The sequence below is a fragment of the Sceloporus undulatus genome, chromosome 9, assembly GCF_019175285.1.
Source record: "Sceloporus undulatus isolate JIND9_A2432 ecotype Alabama chromosome 9, SceUnd_v1.1, whole genome shotgun sequence".
Classification (NCBI taxonomy): Eukaryota; Metazoa; Chordata; class Lepidosauria; order Squamata; family Phrynosomatidae; genus Sceloporus; species Sceloporus undulatus.
In genome coordinates this window covers 19,286,129-19,306,826 of record NC_056530.1, presented here as the reverse complement: position 1 = coordinate 19,306,826, position 20,698 = coordinate 19,286,129, and the positions used below count along the sequence as shown (strand labels likewise).

Genomic DNA, 20,698 nt, shown 5'->3' with positions numbered 1-20,698 from the left:
CAGTTACTGTAAATGTTTATGTCGGATTATGCATAGTATGTCACATCATTGCAATCCCTGGTTCTGGTTTCCTTTCCAAAGTTCTTCTTATGAGAATGAGTGCTTTATATCTGCTCTGAACTATGAAGGACTAGAAAAGACAAGAACATCGTTTCATTAATGTTGATGATTTCTCCTCTTTTCCTGGGGGGCTTTTGTTAAGTCATTATTATGATTATGATTATGATTATACTTTATATAGCGTGTAGATTTACACAGTGCTGTACATACAGACGATAAAATGGATGAAAATGAAACCTGCCAACGACTTACATTCTACAAATATATACATAAAACAATAGATAGTAATACAAGATTAGTGTCCTCATAAAGTCCTCATAAAGTAGCAAAAGTAGTCTTTTTAATATATCAAACGCTGCGCTGCTGTGCCAATCCAAGCTATGCATAATGCATTTATATTCTTAAAGTGGCAAACTGGCTTTCAATGTGTAAAAAGAGCTGATAGAAAACAATTCAGAGTGGGAGCATGGAAATTCAGGAAAGCAAGGGGAGAAAACTGAAATGAGGAGAGACTGATTTAACCTTGAGCATCCAACAAAGACTTGTTTTTTTGGAGCTAAAGAAACAGTGGTCCTGTTTAATTTCAGGGCGGATGGCTACTTGTAAGATGGCTTTCCCTTCCCACCTTCAGAAACTGCTTTGTCTTTGCCTTCCAGTTCAGGAGAGAGTACACTTCTCACTATGAAAATGAAAGTCCAGTTGGTGTTTTGTAGGCTGGAGCCAATAAACTGGTATGGTCCACCCATAAAGGAGGTGGAGGGAATGGATTCCCAACAAGCTACAATCGTATCACAAGGAAATGAATTTTCCTAAGCACCATTTCTTTTTATTTTCTAATAATGCCAAGAATCTTCAGCCTGACAACATTCTCGTAACTAAAAACAAAAGCTTTTGTGTCAATATCTTGTGCAACAAACGTCGGCTGCATGATGGAGCGAATGGCTTCCCAACAAGTTGCAATCATGTCACAAGGAAACGAATTTCCTTAAGCACCGTTTTTTTATTTTCTAGTCATGCCAAGAATCTTCAGCCCAACAACATCCTCATAACTACCTAATGCAATACTAACACGCCAAGATTTAACATTAAAACAAGGAAGGAAGATGCCGGGCCTGTGAGCCCAAGTTTGCTCATGAAGGTTGAAATCCAGAATGCCAAAGGTTCCAGATTCAGAAATTTGTGTTGAACCTTGTACAACAAAAGTTGGCTACATGCTTTTATTATTCCTTCTCTCCCTGGAATGGAGGGCTTATCCTGACATTAGACAGAAGGAGGTGGCCTCCTTGGGCAGGAAATCCTTGAGGGCTGGGGATGTGGGTACCATCGGGCCTGCCTTTCACCCCCAGTGTTTGCTGCCCTCAATGCTGCAGAGGATATCATTCAGTTGGCCTTCCTGGCTTCAGATAGATTAGATAGATGATGGATGGATGGATAGATAGATAGATAGATAGATAGATAGATAGATAGATAGATAGATAGATAGGTCCGCTACACAAAGGCACTCAAGTACGTACTCCTTACATACTAGTGTTGCCTGGGGGCGTCTCTTTTAGATGCCTGCAACCCTAGTACGTACGGAGTATGTACAAAATGGCGGTGCCCTGTTCACACGGGCGCCGCCATTTTGACGTAACGGACGTCTAGTGTCCACATGTCGCAGCACCCAGGTGACATCGCGAGTGCGCCAATAGTGCACTGCGGCGTCACTGGCACACCGCAAAAAGAAGCCACTTTTTGCGGCTTCTTTTTCTTGCCGTCGCCAAGCCACGCGTTATATCTGCTGTGGCTTGCCAGCGACACAAATGGCACCGCTGCCAGACCGTCATTTAAGGATGGTCTGTAGCCGCCATAGATAGATAGATAGATAAAGAGAGAGAGAGAGTTGGAAAAAACTCCAAGGGCCATCCAGTCCAACTCCCTGCTAGGAAGTGTCCACTACTGAAGAGGCTCTGAGAAGACAGTATCCAACCTCCATTTAAAAACCTCCAACATGACGGTGGACTTTACACCCGTTCTTTCAGAGAAATTCAACCAGGCAAACCAAAGAGAAAGAAATTCTGGCATTGGTTAGACCCAACTAGAGGAGACCCACTGAATTAACTGTTGGATAACAAGTCAACACTTAAATAAAGTTCACTGGTTCGGTTGGTCTACTTTAGTTGGGACTAACTAAACACTAGGTTTCAACCCAATATCTTTTCCATTGGAATGGTGTCCAGCATTCTGCTGCTAAGAGTATCTTTTTGGATCGTCATCCTAGTTATGTTACTCCACTTCTGAGATCTCTTTATTGGTTTCCTATCCCTTTTAAAATTCAGTTCAAGCTTCTTGTTTAAACCTTTAAAGCCCTACATGACCTAGCTGACCCCTGTCTTTCTGCCCTTATTTCTTTTTACCAGACTGTTCAGAATCTGCATTCTAGAAACTCAAACAAAGGCTTGCTCTGACTTGACATACACAAATACATAAATCTCAATTGTGTACATACTTTCCCCCCAAAGCTTTTTGGAATTTTTTGTGTAAAAATTCTTTGATAATCCTGTATATCTTGACGATAATGGGCCCTTGCTATCCATTGAGGTTTGGTTCCAGAAAACCATGTGGATACCAAAATCTCCAGATTCTCAAATCCCATTAAATACAATGGCATAGTAAAATGGTGTCCCTTAGATAAAATGGCAAAATCAAGGTTTCCTTTGGGGAATTTAAATATTTTTTAAAAATATTTTCAAGTTGTGGATCTTGAATTTGTCGATAAGGGGTCTGTTGATATGGAGAACCAAGTTTATACATGGTTATGTTGCATTGTTTTGTTTTGATTTGTCTTGGATTTTCTGCCTGGATAATGTGTTTTACAATTGTATTGTATGTGTGTTTGTGATGAACTGACTCACAAAAAAGCCAATCAGAAGTGATGGTGAACCACGTTCCTCTGGCTTTCTAGTAAGAAACTCTGGCAAACTCTGTGCTAGGGTGACAGCATGTATGCCCACAGAGAGGGCTCTGAGTGCCACTTCTGGCACGTGTGCCATAGGTTCGCCATCATGAATTGGAAGATTCGGTGTGGCAGCTGGTTTGGTCGGTTAGAGTTCGGCGTCCTGAGAGTTGAAGTTGGTGGTCAGTTAGGGAACAGTAGAGTCCAAGAGAGGACTGAGTTCCAGGGGTTCCTGAGGGAACAGTATTTATGGATGTAGAAGTTCATTGTAGACCATGAAAGGGTCTGTTGGTCCCAGAGAAAGAGGAGACAGTATAAGTGTTGAGAATCTACAAAAAAGACTCAGGACGAACCTGTACTTTAATAACTAAGCAAGTCAACAATTACAAGTCCAAGTTACATTTTACAATTCTATGTTAAAATAAACATGTGTTGCTGTTTGAACATACCCTTGGCCTGTGTGTTATATACACTTAAACTACGCTACCAAAGTTTGGAACACGGAAAGAAGCGGGACATATTAAACAGACGTCACATAAATTGGTGGCAGCGGTGTCATCAGTGAAACATACGTTGTGTGAGTCACAGTGTTATATTTGCATTACTCCTTCCTTCCCCTATGTGTCTGTTTTTAAATGTCCCAGACTGTGTGCCTTTGGCAAGGCTGATGGATTTTTGTTGTTCTTGTTTTACTTTATAAAGCACAACTGGTAGTGATGATGATGGTGATGATGGCTTGAATTAAGTTGATTTCTAAGTGGACTTACATCTGTTGGAAATAGAACTGAGCGGTTTCACCGCATCCATATCCAGCAAGGGGCTGCCATGACATTTCTACATCTTCAAAGTCATTGTTGCACATTGGGACCAATAGGCATTTGGACACTCGCAGTGTGCATCAGGACATGCCTAAGGAATGCCAATGTGCACCTTCAAAAATACTCCCCAGTGAAACACAGCCAATTACAAAGAACACAAATGCAAGGATGTACCATATACACTTGACTATAAGTCTAGAAATTTATGCCCCAAAATTGACCCTAAAATCCTGGGTCGACTAATATATGGGTTGATACGCTAAAACTTCTTAGAAAGGTCCTGAAACAAGCAAGCCTGATGCCCCACTCTTGGTGCCTCAAGGCACATGTTTCTCTCTGTGTGTCTGTCTGTAAGAGTCCAATTTTCATGGTTTCTCTTCCCATCAAAGAAACACCCCTTTTAATTCCACTTGCTTCCCTTCTCAATCCAGTGTTAAAATCTCTCCTCCAGCACCTGGGAATCGGTGTTAGGTGGTCAGGATTGGTCCACAGAAGGAGGGATGGACGTAGCATTTTCCCCTTTCCATCCTTTGTTATAGCCTCCTAAGTTTTACCCTTGACTTAACCAGGGGTCATATCAAAATCCATGATTTTGACCCTGAAACTTCCCCTCAACTTATACATACTTATACACAGGTATATAAGGTAACTAAAATGGTTGAAGTTTATTTAATCATATGGCAGGGGAAATGGGGGCAGCTGCCGTCTATATCACTGGAGCAGTGAGAGCACTTCGGGTTTTAGTCAAAGTTTCAAGTTGCTCATTAGAGTCAGCCTATCTGGGGGATGTGTTTCAGCACTTTGCATGCTCCTTTAAACTTTGTGGCCTAGAGGCAATGGAGAGCATTAAAACCGAGTAGGAGTTATGGAAGAGAAATTAATTCATCTTTCCCTTAAATTTCAGGGTAAGAATAGTTTCTCCAACTGCAGTATGGAAAGAGCCAGAGGATGCCAATAAGATTGTTATGGAGTAACGGTGGTGGCTGTTGTGTGCCTTCAAATCATTTCCTATTTATGGACACCCTTGGGAAGATTTGTTCAGGGGTGGTTTATCATTGGTTTGTCTGAAGCTGAGAGCTTGTGACTTGCCCTAGATCACCCAATGCGTTTCCATAACTGAGTGGAGAGTCAGAACATGGCAGCATGCTGGCTGTGGGAGTTTAGATAAGAGATAAAAACTACACTGTGTGCTTCTTTTCAGAGAAGAAAAGATAGATCCAGATGAATTTCTTCACTCTTTAGTCAGCTTACTTTTCTTGAGATTTTGCCAGAACATTCTGTGCATCTTCCACAACATCCTTCAAGAACGACGTCAGCATGTAGAAGGTGGTTAGAAAAGCTCCAGCTCCACCAGCCAAAGAGCCCAATACAGGTATAAAATATAGAAGCGACTCTACTAGGGATACTGTAACCCATACCTTGGACCTGTGCAAGTAGTCAACTACAAATTGTGTGGTGATCGCCCCACCTGTTGGGGTGTTCTTGATAGCAGACTTCAGCTCATCCACAGGCTTGCCAACATGTGCTCCAAGTCTATGCAGGGAATCTTCATCCAATCCAAAACACTTGTACATTTTTGTCATTGCTGTCACCAAGATGACAGTGTCACAAATGACAGGGAGAAATGGGATAGGAGTCACCCTAATAGTACAAGACAAAAGGGACACTTTCCATATAAGATCTAACATAGCATTCTCTTTACTTTTAATGGCTTCTTTAGAAAAAGCTGGCATAGACATGACTAAAACATGTCTCTTGAGATCATCCAAGTCCTCCTCTAGTGCATTTTGAAGGCATGGAAAATCATACTTGCTCAAATCCCACCTTGTTATTAGAAAAACCTTTGCTGAATTATCACCTTTTCTCTTCAAACTTTTTTCGCAATAATCCCTGATTTTCTGGATGGTTTCTGCCTCATTAAAGTTTTTTTTCTTGCTCTCATTTGATATACTCTCATCAATTTTGCTGCGCACATAGTAGAACTTCTTCTTCATTTTCTGAATTTCACAAGCCAGCTTGGTGTCATTTTCAGAGAAACGATTACCAACAACAATGATGAAAAAATCATACCGGCTAAAATCTACCTGCTTTAAATATTGATCTGCTTTAAAATTATCTGTGCCAATTCCAGGTAGGTCCCATAATTTGACTTTGGAAAACTCTGGATGCTGATATGCCTGTGGTTCCATTGTAGTTTCCGTCTCTCCAGTATTAGCAGAGCCCTCTCCGTCATCAGTCAATCCACGCAAGGCATTGACAAGTGATGATTTACCAACACCCGACCCTCCTGTAATGGCAATGTGAAGTGTAGTGTTATCTAATAACTCCATTTCTTTTTGTAATTTGGATTCAATATCTAGAAGCTTCAATTCTCCCAAAGCGGCCTTCATTTTAGCAAACACTTGAATAACATATGATCTTGCTATGGTAACACCCCAGGCGATGAAGAACTCCATGAATCTGTAAAAGAAAAAAAAAAGTTTAAAGAATTTCTCTGTTGAATCTATGGGGTTTTCCATGTGACAATGTAGATTTATTCGGGGCACACTTTCACCAGCAGAACACAAGCTCTTCATCAATATAAACATATACGGTAATTCTAGCAAAGTTGAGTATTTCTCACAATATGTATTAAGTTGTCCACTGTATAGTTTTTCAAAGCATTAGTTTCTTGCCAATATTCTCTGCTCTTTAGCAAGCAGAACCTAGAACAGAATCATATAGTGCTTGAAGGCAACAATATTCCTATCATTATATAGGCTGCCCATTATCCCTGGTTGCTAGAAAATTAAGAGTAAATACCAAGAAAGAGTGGGGTAAATACAATACTTTATTTTTACATTTTTTCTACCTATGTATTAAGCTGGCAGAGTCCTCAAAATGGTTTATTTTAGTTACCTTTAATAATTGTTGCTTTATATTGTTGCAGTATAAAAAGAAAGTTAATTGTAATATAGAATGTAAAAATGTGTAATCTTATGTTGAATGAAATTAATGAAGATTATTATAAAAAGAAAAATGCTGAAGAGATGGTGTGAGTGGGACGAGACTAAACAGCAAGAGAAAGGTTTTCTTTTTTAAAAAAATCAATTTTTAATTTCAAAAAATTGATTTTAAAAGATCACATTTTACCAAATTTTCACTTCAACCACATGGAACAGTGGTGCTTTACAGACTGCCCAAAAGGGTGGTCTGCTGCCACCCTTGTTTGCTACGCGAAGGAGCCGCAGCAGACAAACTGCGCGGCTCCTCTGCGCAGCAAAAAGAAGCTGCAAAAAGCAGCTTCTTCTTGCGGCACCGTTGTGACGTCACAACGCACCAACAGTGCCCTTGTGGCATCACAAGGGCACCGAGACGTGCGGACGCTAGGCGTCCATCACGTCAAAATGGCAGCACCCATCTGTATAGGGCGCTGCCATTTTGATGCCCTCATTACGTGTGAGGGGCAAGTAGCATCAGGAAGCACCACCCCTCGCACATAATGACGGCGCCCAATAGGGCCTGTCCGGAACGCGCCCATGTATATGTAAACATATTTATTCTGTATGTATGATATTGTCATTTAAATGCCATTGCATTCAGTGATATATGGGGATTACAATTTATTAGTAAATTAATACAAAAAAATGTGAAGTCAAAGACTTTCATGGCCAGCATAGTTCTCCTTGTAATTTTGACACAAGGTAAATTTCCTTGTCTCTTTCCAAGATGTTTCCCAGTGATCTATATCGATGGCTTCCTGCAAATCCTGTTTACTAGAAGTACTAGAGCTCTCTGGTTGACAGTTCTAAATATTAGAGACCTCTTCTACAAAATCCAAGAAATCAAAGGGAAATGTTCTACACTCCTAAAAAGGACATGAAAAACAACCAAGATGAAATAAAAAGACAATGGAAGGAATACAGAGAAGAGATATATAAAATAAATGAAAGGATGAATGACAAATGCAGAGAAATTTCATATGAAGATGAACCCCGACTTTGGGGAGTGAAGTGAAAGATCCTCAAACCAACTGAGAAGAAAAATCACTAGGAACAGATGACAAACCTATAGAACAAGTTCAATCCACAGGGACAGCATCAACTTTAGTTCATTTAGAAATTTCATATGAAGATGAACCCCAACTTTGGTGAGTGAAGCATAAGCCATATTCAAAGCAAGTGTGAAGACTAAATCACCAGGAACAGATGACCAGCATTTTACAAAAAAGGAAGAGAAGAGATGTTGTCTTTTGCCTCAGGGCACACCATCACTTGCACTGACCTTTGCATCACAGTCAAGAAGACCCTGGCTTTCTTCCTCATCTAGCAAATGCTTCCTTAGCAGCCATTAGGTGCTGATTTGGCTACAAATTTTGCCACTTATCCTTTGGTGGTATCTATGTGTTTTCTGGTTTGCTGACTTGCATTTTTATGATCATGTCAGGACTATCAACAAATGTTTGTTCCGTACCCAAGACGTTTGGCTTTATTCCATTTTACCTTGGCACTATTTGCAAGCTTCCCGGTCTAACATGTGCCTTGAGCTTCCAGGACTCTCGATTCAAAGTCTCTTTCCACTGTTTATAAATTAGCTTTGTTAGACTAAACTGAAATCTTCTGAATTTTGGTGTGCATGCTTTCCGTATGGCCCCAAGCGGACGTTGTCCTCTGGGTGGCCATGGTTCCCAAGGCATGGGAGCACATCTACACTAGACATCAAAGAGAATGGTTTGGGAGTTGCAAATGAGAAACTTTAAAACCTCCTAAGTCAGGAAGACAGGCAATTGAGGAGGATTTTTTTCCCGGAAAAGCCCTATAAGGCTGATTTACAACTCCATTTTTACCCTGAAATTGTCAGACCAAGCCATCCTAACTGCAAACTAAAGCCCAGGGAGGGACATCCCTCTGGGGAGAGGACTGTGACGTTTGGGAAGCTATCAACCAAAGCCAGGGAGAGATCTCCAGACCTTCTGACCATGGCAGAGGTGAGAGCATGCAAGAGAGAGGTCTGACACTCAAGGATCATCAGAAAGCAGAGGTTGGACATTCAAAGCTTAGCCAAAACAAACCACTTTATTACTTTGGCAGTTATCCTACATAACCTTCATATGGCATTTTCATTTCATAATTTTGATTTATAGAAGGAAGAATGTTGGTATAAGATGCTTATATATGTTTGTCATTGCAAAGCATCCATACAGCAACCCAGCGAAGATTATTGATATAAACCATGAATAACTTACTGTTGACTGGCCATAACTTCTTTCAGCAGTGATAGTAACTAGCGACTCTTCGCACAGCCTAGGACGTTTTTTGAAAGAGGGCTGCTTTTCCCTTTATATAAAAGCTGTGATCAAAAAAAGAAAGAAAATTGGTGATTTATTAACAATGCGTATGACGACATTTATGGAAACTTTTATAACCAACCTTTATACCACTTCATGGGCATAGATAACAAATTTACTTTCTCTTTCCTCAAGGAAGCAGCTTTCCAGCCCTGGGCATCTCAGCTAAACCAACAGGAAAGAAGAAGGAGAAAAACAGGGCTTTTCATCAGGTTCTACACTTATCCAGCTGCTACTATTCCTCATAGTATCGTGTTGGACTTATCAGTAGCTTTCATTACCATCCACCTTGATATTGTTTTGAGCTGCCTCTTTGAGATGGGACTTGGAGGCACTGTTATGCAGTCATTCCAGTCTTTCTTGGAGGGGTGAACTCAGAAAGTGGTGTTAGCCTGCAGAGTCCCACAGGTTTCTGTTTTATCCCCCATGTTACTTAACATCTACATGAAAACTACTAGGAGAGGTCATCTGGAATTTTAGGGTCTGCTATCACCAGTATGTAGGCAACACCCAACTCTATCTTTTCCTTCCATCTGAGGAAGCTGTTTCTGTATTGAACCAACTTCTACAGTCAGTAATGGACCAGATGACAGTGAACAAAATCAAAGTTAATCCAGTGACGTCTGGTTGTTGTACAGTGGCGGTGGCATCATGGCAGCCCCCATATGAATGGGGGGCCGCTATGATGCCAGCATCCATATATATTATGGTTCGGGAAGCGTGCAGGAGCATGCGGTGGCTGTGCACTCCCGAAGCCCAAAATTGCCGCCACCACGCCACAAAGCGCCCATGTGTACCAGGGCTAAGAATGTTAGAGGTAATTGTGATAGAGGAGTTATTCGGCTAAAGTAATAAACATAGTAATCAGGAGGGGAGTGCTTAACACTAGGGACATTCATGGAGACCATATGCCTTCTACAGCAGTGTGGAGCCAGAGGTACTTGACAAAAACTTTGCAACAAAATAAGCCCCAACAAAGTCTGGTAAATTGTCTATTTTGGTCCCCAACTGGTGAATCTGTCTTTTGAAACTGTGCGTGTCAATGCAATCCTGGTGCCCAGCCCAGTTTACGTTGGGAGACAAAGTTCATCTTGAGTCTACAGGTGGATAAGAAATTTAGGCAGCAGAATTTTACATTGTACAATAACTCTTATCACATCCTCACGCAACGGCTTTTTCTAAACACACAACTTACGAGAAACAGAAACTTACACTAAGATCCTATAGTTGGTTTCTGGTAAATCATTTGCTGAGCAGAATATGCGTTAGGAAGCGAGGACAGAGAGGCTGAACAGGTAGAAAAAAAGCTGTAAAGTTTGTTTCCATCAATCAGGCCGAGGCTTTTTGTTCAGGTTTCCTCTTGATATATGTGCCACATTTTTTTTCCTGATCCTCTGGAAGCCAAAAATTATTCCTTGTTTTCTATAGAACAGACATGTGCCATTTCACACTCTCTCTCTCTTTTAGCAAGCTCTCTGTTTAGCCTGGAGAAGAGAAGGTTAAGAGGTGATATGATAGCCCGTTTAAATACTGAAGGGATGTCATATTGAGGAGGGAGCAACTTGTTTTCTGCTGCTCCAGAGACTGGAAACATGGAGCAATGGATGCAACCTTCAGGAAAAGAGTTCCACAAATGACTTACCGTTGGCAGCCAGTAACTTCTTTCAGGAGTCGTAGAGAATCCCACACAGCATAGAAAGTTTTTTTGGGAGAGGGCTACTTTTCTCTTTATATAAAAGCTCTGATGAAAAAGAAAAACAATAGGTGATTGTTAACAACACTTCTGACCACATTTTTGACAACTTTTAATACGACGCTGTCAGGCAAGATAACAAATGCTTTCACTTTCCTCCAGAAGCAGCGTTCCAGCCCAGAGAATCTGCAGCCAAAACAAGCAGGACAAAACAGATTTTTTCATCAGCTCTACACTTATCCACTCTACTATTCCTCATAGTATTGTGTTGGACTTATCGGCAGCTTTCATTACCATCCACCCTGATAGCCTTTTGAGCTGCCCTCTTGAGATGGGACTTGAGGCACTGTTTATGCAGTCATTCCAGTCTTTCTTGGGGGGTGAACTCAGAAAGTGGTGTTAGCCTGCAGAGGTCCCACAGAGTGTGTTTTAAATCCCCCATGTTACTTAACATCTACATGAAAACTACTAGGAGGTCATCTGGAGTTTTGGGTCTGCTGTCACAGTATGTAGGTAACACCCAACTATCTTTTCCTCCTCCAGGAAGCTGTTTGGATTAAACCAATGTCTACTGTCAGTAATGGGCAGATGATGAACAAATTGAAACTAATCCAGCCAAGAAAGAGGTGTTTTCCTGATCACTCATAAGGCAGATCAGAGAATAGGGACTTGCCTGTGCTTAGATAGGGTTTATGAAATGCATGTTGACTCACCATTCAATTTTTCCCCAATAGACTACTCTAATTGAAATTTACAGGGCTGATAGGACAGCTATACATTTAGCTTGTAGAGAGTAATTGTGATAGAGGCTATAAACAATTCTGCTAAAGTAGAAACCAATAGTATCAGGAGGGGATGCTCAACACAGGGACTTCATGGAGACCATATGCCTTCTACAGCGGTGGAGCCAGATGTACTGACAAAAACTTGCAAACAAAATAAGCCCCAACAAATCTGGTGCAATTGTCTATTTTGGTCCCCAACTGGTGAATCTTGTCCTTTTGAAACTGTGGTTTGTCGAGCAATCCTGGCTGCCAGCCAGGTTAACTTTGGAGGCAAAGGTCATCTGAGACGGCGGTGGAACTTGGCAGCAGAGTTTACAACCTACAGCAACGGCTTTTTTTCTAAACACACAACTATGAGAAAAGAAACTTACACTAAGATCCTATAGTTTGTTTCTTAAATCATTTGCTTGAGCAGAATATGCTTAGGAAGCGAGGGACAGAGAGGCTGAAACAGGTAGAAACAAAGCTGTAACTTTGTTTCCACACTCAGGCCGATGTTTTGTTCAGGTTTCCTTCTTGATAATTGCCACATTTTTTTTTTCCTGAGCCTCTGAAGCCAAAATAGTCTGTTTTTCTAATAGAACAGACATATGCCATTTCACAACACCGCTTTTCTCCTTTAGCAGCTCTCTCCCATTAGTTTCAATGTATGGAAAGCTTAGAAAGTTATGTCTTAACGGTCAAGGCAAAATTAATTAGCTACATTTATACTTACATGTGAAAAGAAGCACATTACTTTTTTCGTTAATCAAGTGGATTTTAAACCCTCCAAGATTCAAACTTGGCAGGGGCATCCCAAATATCCTCTGCCATCAATTAATTTCTGTCTGCAATGTCCATATTCACCATGGCATTACAACGTAGGAGTTTACCACCACTCAGTAAGTAATTAGTGGAGTAACCTGGTGCATTATGACCCCCAATATGCAAAAGGACGGGGCATTCCCTATTTTAGCTAGGAAGTACTGGAGTGCAACCCGAGTGCCTGATGCACAATCAAGAGTGCCCAATGTGCATCTACAGTAACCCAGGCACATAACAAGTGCCCCCCAGTGTGCATCACAAGGGGCCAATGTCAATAGGAAGGGTCCAATGGCATAAGAAAGTGCCTGATGCTCACAAGAGCACCTGATGAATATCAGAAAACACTCTTGCCAATCTTCACAATTGACTAAAAAAATTTAATTGTTTTCTGCTACAGATTCATAAAGATAACAAAACACTGACGAGTCTGTGAAGCAGAATCTCAACCAGCCTTTTTACAATAGGCTAAAAGCTTTCAACAATTGCCTCAGTGCAAAAGAACTAGTCTCATCATCCTAAACCCCACATATGGTTAATCACTCACAGAAAATAACCTTTGCAACCAACAAACTCTATTATAACAGTGGCCCATGGAGTGAGTAAGGGAGGCTTGCCTTAAAATGACTGAGCATATTCCTGATACTAGGCCTCAATCCACAAGCTGCTCATGATACACGGAACATGCCACAGCATAATGAAAACAATGGGTACTAACACAATGATAGGGAAATTAATGAGCAGAAATGAGCGATTTTTAAAGTATTTTGTAATGTTTTTCTCCTCTCCTGGGACCTAGTCCAACACTCAAGCCACAGGCTTCAAGCATGGTGAAACAACAAGGCCCCACAATTACTTTAAGGATAGTCTACACCCTTAATTCTGTTATTAGGGCTTTTTGAGAAGACCCTGCACTACGACACCTACAAAAAGGGAGAGGGATTTTCTATGAAGGGAGTGAAAAATGTAACAGCACTTTTCATCTTTGGGTGAGCTTTTGTGAATATAAACCCACTTCTGGAATTGAAGCCAATCCACACAAATTGCAGCCATTTTTGCAAATAACTAAAGTTTTAGCTCCCTCCCTAGCCTTGGTTAGCAATGTGGCCTTTCCTAGCCTAGGGACAACCCACAGATCCCACTAGCAAAAGTTAGGTGCTGGTGCTTTAGTTTTTCACTTTCAGTGCACCGAAGCGATTGTATAAGAGTGAGCCCGAAAAGAAGGGAAGAAAAAGAAAGCACACAACGGAGCAAGGAAAAGGAATAGTGAGGCTCAGTGCAAGGACTGTAAACAGCAGCAGGTAAGAGGTTTTCTTCTTGAGCAGGAGCACTCTGGATGTTTTTTTTTTCCGGGCTTCTTCGCAATGTAAAGTCAAAAAGCAAGGCTAAGATGTCTTAGATAGTACAGGAGAGTACAGAGCCCTAGACTGGGGTGGGCAAAGCGCACACCGTGGGACGGATTCAGTGCCCCGGCACATTTTGGTGTCCCTCCAGGGTCCCTCAAGGGCAAATAAAATCTCTTAGGGCATCCGCAATACAGAAATAATCTTATAATTTAACAAAGCAATATTCAATGCCATGGAATTCTGGGAAGTGTCATTTGCAGTGGCACCAGACCCCAGGGCACTGAGCAATGGTAATCAAAGTGGTGTCAAACTCGATTATTTCTGCAGTGCGGATGCAATCTCAAATGCCCAAATAGTATCTCTAGGAGGTGTGAAGGGCATTTTCCACAATGTTTTCAAGCCCCTCTAGATTCCCTGGAGTCAACATGAAATTTTTGTTTAAAAATTCAATTATATAGATATATATATATTGGTCTCAAAATGCCTCCAAGGATCCAGGAAGGCCCAGAACAGTGTACATGTCCTCTGGAAAGTATCTGGTGAGGGAAAAGAGGATTTATTTTCTGGACTGGGGGGGTGCAGCCCCTAAGGTCCCTGGAGGGTTAATGCAGCCCTCTAGTCTCCACAGCTGCCCACCTTTGTCTTAGAGACCCTTTAAGGTGGTAACTCATGTCTGTCAGAGCAATATTATTCGTGTTATCTACTACCAACTGGTTTTACAAACTAACGAAGATCATGCACATGCTAAGTGGAGCAGCGTGACTGCCCAAAATGCAATGTCCAAAAATAAAATAAAAACATTGCATTGCTTGGGAGCACAAAATGCAAAAAAATTGATTGGAGCAACGATTGGAGCAAATGCGGGGTCTCAGCAAATATGTACCTTTGTACCTGGGTACAGGGACGTAACAAGATGCTTTCCATTCCCCTTGCCTGCGCTCTCCACCAGGACAAAATAGCAATGTTGTGGGTTGGGGGACTGCAAAGTAAAAATGGCCTGGTTGGTGCAGAAGGAGGAAGGAATTGCAACCTCTGCATTGAGACACATATGCATAGCAGAGGTAAGGTTCATTTACACCTGCGTGTGCCATGAAGAGCATCTCAGCCCAAGACTGGCAGGCATTTCTGCTAAAGATTTGCTGAAGTGAAGTGTCAAAAAGCATCTCTTCGGTAGCTCCCACATACTGGAACAAGCTACCGGAGGAGATAAAGCAGAGCCTTTCCTTAGATGCCTTAAGAAAACCTTAAAGACCCATCTTTTCCGGTCTGCATATCCTTCTGCACCCCTTGTAGAAATTATTTTCTGTGAAGATGCTTTTATGACTGGAAGATGTTATTAATTCTTATGTGTGATTTAAGAAAGTTGTTTATTACATATGTATTCGTGGTTTATTATTTTGTATTTAATAATGGTAATTTCATTCGATGTTATGTATATTGATACTACTGTGCACCGCTTTGATCGCTGGGGAAAGTGGTATATGAATAAAGTTTTTTATTATATTTATTTTTTCTCTGAAAGCTTATACTTGCATGAGAATGTAAAAATGTAAACTACATTCAGCCCCCGTATCCACTGTTATTTTGTTTTAATGATGGAATAAGCATCCTCAGTTTAGAAATTTTTTTAAAATAGATACATTCCAAAAGACAAACCTTGATTTTGGTCATTTTATACAGGGGCACCATCTTACTGTGCCATGTATTTAATGGGACTTGAGTATCCATGATTTGGGTATCCACAGGGATCTTGGAACCAAACTCTAGTAGATACCAAGGGCCCCCTGTAATTCTTGAAATCGGCATAATTAATGAAAACAAAAAATACTTTTTGGCCTAGGTAAAGAGAAAAAGAGCAGGCACATCTCCATCATGCCTTGGCCAAGAACTAGAGGAAGGCCCTCCTTCATTCCAAATGACAAGAGGCAGTGCTTCTGGACTCAATCCCCTCCACTACTTTGACCTTTGGGTCTTGTCTTAATTAGATTGGTAAACCTAAAGGCAGGAAACTGTGCCTTTGTTCTTTAGTTGTAAAGCATTATGTGCATTAATGGCATGATGATGATGATGATGATGATGATGATGATGATGAAAGAACTGCTAAAAACTTTGCTTCTTTCTCCTGCAGTTATAACAAAAACCAATGGATATGGAAGACTTTAAGGCAGGCATTTATGAAGGGAGGCTGACAGATGCGGTTGTATGATGTGCAAGGAAAATCACTGCAGTCCTTCATCAGTAATCCACTCAACATGTGCTGTCGTAGGAGAGCCAGGGTCTGGAAGTCCTCCTTCATCAATGCCAAAGGGATCTGCGTGCAGATGATCCAGAGCTGCTGAGACCGGCGTACAGACAACTACAACTAGAAATCACAAGGCATACCCACATCCACAGCTTCCCCAGACCATTTGGGATCTCCCAGGAAAGGGAGCATCATCGTTTGGTGAATGTGCTTTTGCTAGGCAGGTAGACTTTGAATCGCTTTGATTTCTTCATCATAGTTGGTGGCCCAGCGATTTCGCAACCGTTTCACATTGACCTTGTCCATGAGATTCCAAAGAATGAACAAGGACTTTTACTTTGTGCGCAGCAATACGGATCTTGATATGAAGCATCCAAGAGGCAAACGGCCCCTTCTGACTACAATGAAGAGCTAATTCTCCTAAAATCAGGACAATTGCATTGAGGCTTGAAAAGAGAGGAGTGAGCAATCCAAGGTTTTTCTAGTCTCCAATTATGAAACCAGCTGCTTTGATTTCCCTCTGCTGCGGGGAAAGCTAGAATGTGATCTCCTGAAGCTGAAGAGGCAAGCCTTGTCTCAGTTTTGCCAGCATCTACTGCCCAGTCCTAGACAAAAAGAAAACTGCTATGAATAGACAAATATTGACCAAAGCCTTTTGGTGGTGGTTATTGTCTTATCCCAATCCCAGGGCTCTCCTTCGTTTCCAGCCATGAAGGTTCACTCTTTGGTGCGACCAAAATTTGGGTCTAGATGATCAATCCCTCACAGCTCTTGCTCAGAGGGTGTGGAAAGACAACAACAACCATTAAAGCAGCGATGAAGCCATGACAACTCAATCTGTAAATTTTATGGAGCTTGACAGAATTGAGTAAGGGCGATGGTGATAAGAGGAGACATTACCATTGGCAACATTTCCCATTCCCTTGGATGCCTACTGTCAGAGGAATTTCACTTTTTTCCACCTATTTCATGGCTAAAGAAGTTGTGATCCGATGGTGCCAATGACACCACATGGTTCTGACTGAAGCTCTGGTGCGAGAGAAGAAAAAGTCCATCTAGCAGCAAACATTAATAACATCTGTACCTGGTGGAGAAATGCAGTGGGGGAAAATGGACACACATCTGGTTTATGTCCCTGCACCCAGGTGCAAAATGCTTCCATCGTTTTCTGAGACCTCCACAGGCCCTGACTGTCACAGCACACCTCACATGTACCATAGTGAGAAGAATGGGAGGAAGCCATCTTGGTAACTGCTTCCAGGATCTTGTGGACACCTCTAATTCCAAACAATACAAAAACGGTGCCAAGAAAGCTTGATTTCTATTCTCTGTAACAAATTGAAGTAGATCAAATGTCCTCCCTCTGTGGTTCACTTAGTTATTCTGTATTTGCTGACAGTGAGAAAATGGGAAGAGCTGTTCACAACACCAACCCCCTTTCCAAGGAATCTCTTCAATACATCACTACTTCCCGACTTTGCATTGCAAGAAGTGTTCCCCTCTTTTAAAAATGATTTCTGTTGTCCCTGTGAGGACTAGCAGTTTGTCTAATCTTTAATAAATCAACAAGTTGAATTCTGGAGCCAGTCTCATATTCTGCATGCTTTCCGTGTTTCTTTGGAAGCATCTCTTTCTCACACACATACACAAAGAGAGAGATCTGATAGTTAGAAAGTGGCTTTTCTTTCCCTTCTTCTGTTTCCATTTCTTCAAAAAGGTTTTGAAATGCAACAAAAACTTGCAATACCTATTTGACCAAAGAAAAAAACAAGAAAAAGTGAGTCAGGATATATATGATGTGTCTTTCTCAGAACAAAAATTAAGCTCAGTCAACTGAAAGCTTTGTTGAATGTTTGAGGAAACTGCCTGGTAAAATGTGGGGAGGGATATCAGGTTGCTGAGCTGGACTTCCTGGGGTCTGAGACTTGTAGTCAGCTTTATTGTATATACAGTCGCCCCTCCGCTTTCATGGACGTCAAGTCCGTGGTCTCAATTACTGATGGAGGGGTGAGACCCATTGGCTAAAATGGTGCATGCACTCATGGTGCGCACATAGGACTGCACACAAGAACGTGCAACCATTCAAGCCAATGGGGCTTGAATATACACAAGTTTTGTAGGTGGGTCTGGAATGGATCCCCATGAAAAGGGAGGGGTGACTGTATAGCCAATGACCTTTGCAGCATTAAATATATACAACATTAAAAATAGTAGTTTTAAGAGAGTTATACATATTTTAAAGCTATTTTAACAAATCAATAGTGCGAGATTCATAACCACATTATAGTATGTTCCCTAATAAAGTGAGCACGCAATTTCATGGCAGCCAATGCAAACTGGGTTACTGAGCATGTAACAGGTAGCTGCGTATCTGCTAACAACTCCACAACTCTGAGATTTTATTGCCCTGCATCATGCCATTGGGCATAAATACCCTAAAGGCACCAGATCTCATCTGATCCTAGTAGCTAAGCAGGCGCATCGTAGCTTAGTACATGGATGGGAGCTCACCAATAAATACCACGTGCTGTAGGATAGATTTCAGAGGAAGGAAGTGGCCAAACCACCCCTGAATCTTCCTTGCCTTCACCATAAATTAATAGAAAACTTGAAGGCATGTAAAGACATACATAATGCCATTGGCTGCCTATAGTAATATCAATTATGCCAATTAAGCAAATGATCACGATTTGTTCAGTTTTCTAAATAGCAAATGATAACCTGCTCACTACACACAGTAAATAAACAAAATATTTTTATTCTTGTACTGTATTGAATGGGGGAGGGCAACATCTCAATGGTCCGATGTATATTGTAATGTCATGGTGAATATAGACGTTGCAAGATGTAAACGAATTGAAGACAGAGCATTAACTGGGACTGCACCTGCCAAATTTGGATAGTTGGAGGGTATAGAAAACCTGCTTGATTATCGAGAAAGGAATGTGTTTCTTTTTACAAATTGTAAGTATAAATGTAACTAATTAATTTTGGCCCTTGAAACAGTATGTCATAGCTTACAAGAAACAAGATATAGCATCTCAGTGTAAGATTTCATTTCTTGTAAATCATGTGTTTAGAAAAAAGCCGTTGCTGTGAGGATGGATAAGAGTTACTGAACATTGTAAATTCTGCTGCCAAAGACTCTTATCCACCTGTAGACTCAGATGAACTAAGCCTCCCAAAGGTAAACTGGGCTGGCAGCCAGGAATGGTTGACAAACATAATTTCAAGAGTCAGATTCACCATTTTGGGACCCAAATAGACAATTTTGTTGGGGCTTAATTTGTTGTAAAGTTTTCATCAAGTATATCTGGCCCCATACTGCTGTAGAAGACTCACAGTCTTTATGAAGTCGCTAGTGTTGAATATCCTCTCCTGATACTTTAATTTCTATTTTAGCAAAATTATCATAGCCTCAAGCACAATTACCTCTTACAATCTACATTTATAGAGCTTAATCCTTTTAATCCTGTAAATCCCAATTAAAGTAGATCAATTAAAAAATATTGAATGGTGAGTCAACATGTATTTCACAGATGAAAACCAAGGCACCTATGGCCAAACAACATCACAGTATGCTCAAGATGGCTTGCCTGCCCAAGGGCAATACTACTCCACACCAATAACCACACAAACCAAATTAGTGGAGAAAGAAATCAGCAACAGTGTTATTAGTGATTTGTGGGTTTTTTGGGTTATGTGGCCATGTTACAGAAATGTTTCTTCCTGACGCTTCACCAGCATCTGTGGCTGGCATCTTCAGAAGAACATCAGGAAGAAACTTTTCTGGAACATGGGCACTTAGCCCTAAAAACCCACAAAAAAACTATGGATGCCAACCATGAAAGCCTTCGACTTAACAATGTTATTGTTTATAGCTGTAAGTAGGGTTGATAAACCCATGGGTCCAGGCATCAACCAACCCACTTGTTGATCAATGAGCCTGTAACTCTGCCCAAGTGCCAAATCAATGGGATTATAGGAGGGATCTCCCTGGCGTGAATTATTAACACATATCCTCTGTTATGGAGAGTGTCCTCCCCCGCATGTCATAAGGGGACCCCTGTATGTTACCAATGCCAGATGGACACTGTCCCAGCTTCCAACAACCCGTGGCAGCTGTAACCAAAACAGGGAGTGACCCTTCCAGAAGTCCAAGTCCAAATAGTCCATGGGTAACAGCTCACCCTGACTTTGCTCCCTCCTGAAAATAATCCTATTTCTTCACTCCAGTCACTGCCTTTCACACAGAGGTTCTGGAGATGGACTAAACATTCAACTGTGGGTAACACTGTCTCACCAGACCTTTCCTCTCACCTATGGTCTGTGGTGCGTTCCAGGCGCGGGCAAAGTATGTACTAGGTACGTACTAGGGTTGGGAAAGGGCGTCCCTTCTGGACGCCCTAACCCTAGTACGTACCTAGTACGTACAAAATGGCGGCATCCATTCTACATGGGTGCCATCATTGGGACATCACGACTGCGCCGCCTTCAAACGGAGCAGCGCGGAAGTGACGTCCTGGTGCTGTGTGAGGGCGCCTGAGGCACCCTTTCCACGGCACCGGAAGGAGCTCTGAAACGGAGCTCCTTCCAACTTTGCATCGCTGGGCGCAGCCTTTACATGGCTGCACCAGCAACGCAAAGCTGAGGCCTCGATCCAGTGGGGAAAGGGGCGGGAATCATTAAACT

At 41.6% G+C, this 20,698-nt stretch overlaps 1 protein-coding gene and 1 pseudogene across 2 annotated transcripts; one reads left to right on the top strand and one right to left on the bottom strand.

The window, feature by feature from the left end:
• Nucleotides 1-3,337: 3,337 nt before the first annotated feature.
• On the bottom strand, nucleotides 3,338-12,074 carry LOC121915264 (interferon-inducible GTPase 5-like). Of its 2 annotated transcripts, none has more exons than XM_042439320.1 (3): nucleotides 11,989-12,074; nucleotides 9,038-9,141; nucleotides 3,338-6,273 (listed from the first exon to the last, which is right to left on the bottom strand). In XM_042439320.1, the coding sequence occupies exons 2-3, from the start codon at nucleotides 9,049-9,051 to the stop codon at nucleotides 5,061-5,063; spliced, it is 1,227 nt and encodes a 408-aa protein (XP_042295254.1). In that variant the 5' UTR covers nucleotides 9,052-9,141; nucleotides 11,989-12,074; the 3' UTR covers nucleotides 3,338-5,060. The 2 variants fall into 2 exon arrangements, with proteins under 2 accessions (XP_042295254.1, XP_042295255.1); XM_042439321.1 differs by lacking the exon at nucleotides 11,989-12,074 and adding an exon at nucleotides 10,782-10,808.
• Nucleotides 12,075-15,913: 3,839 nt separating this feature from the next.
• LOC121915524 lies at nucleotides 15,914-16,719 on the top strand (annotated as a pseudogene).
• The last annotated feature ends 3,979 nt before the right edge of the window (nucleotides 16,720-20,698 follow it).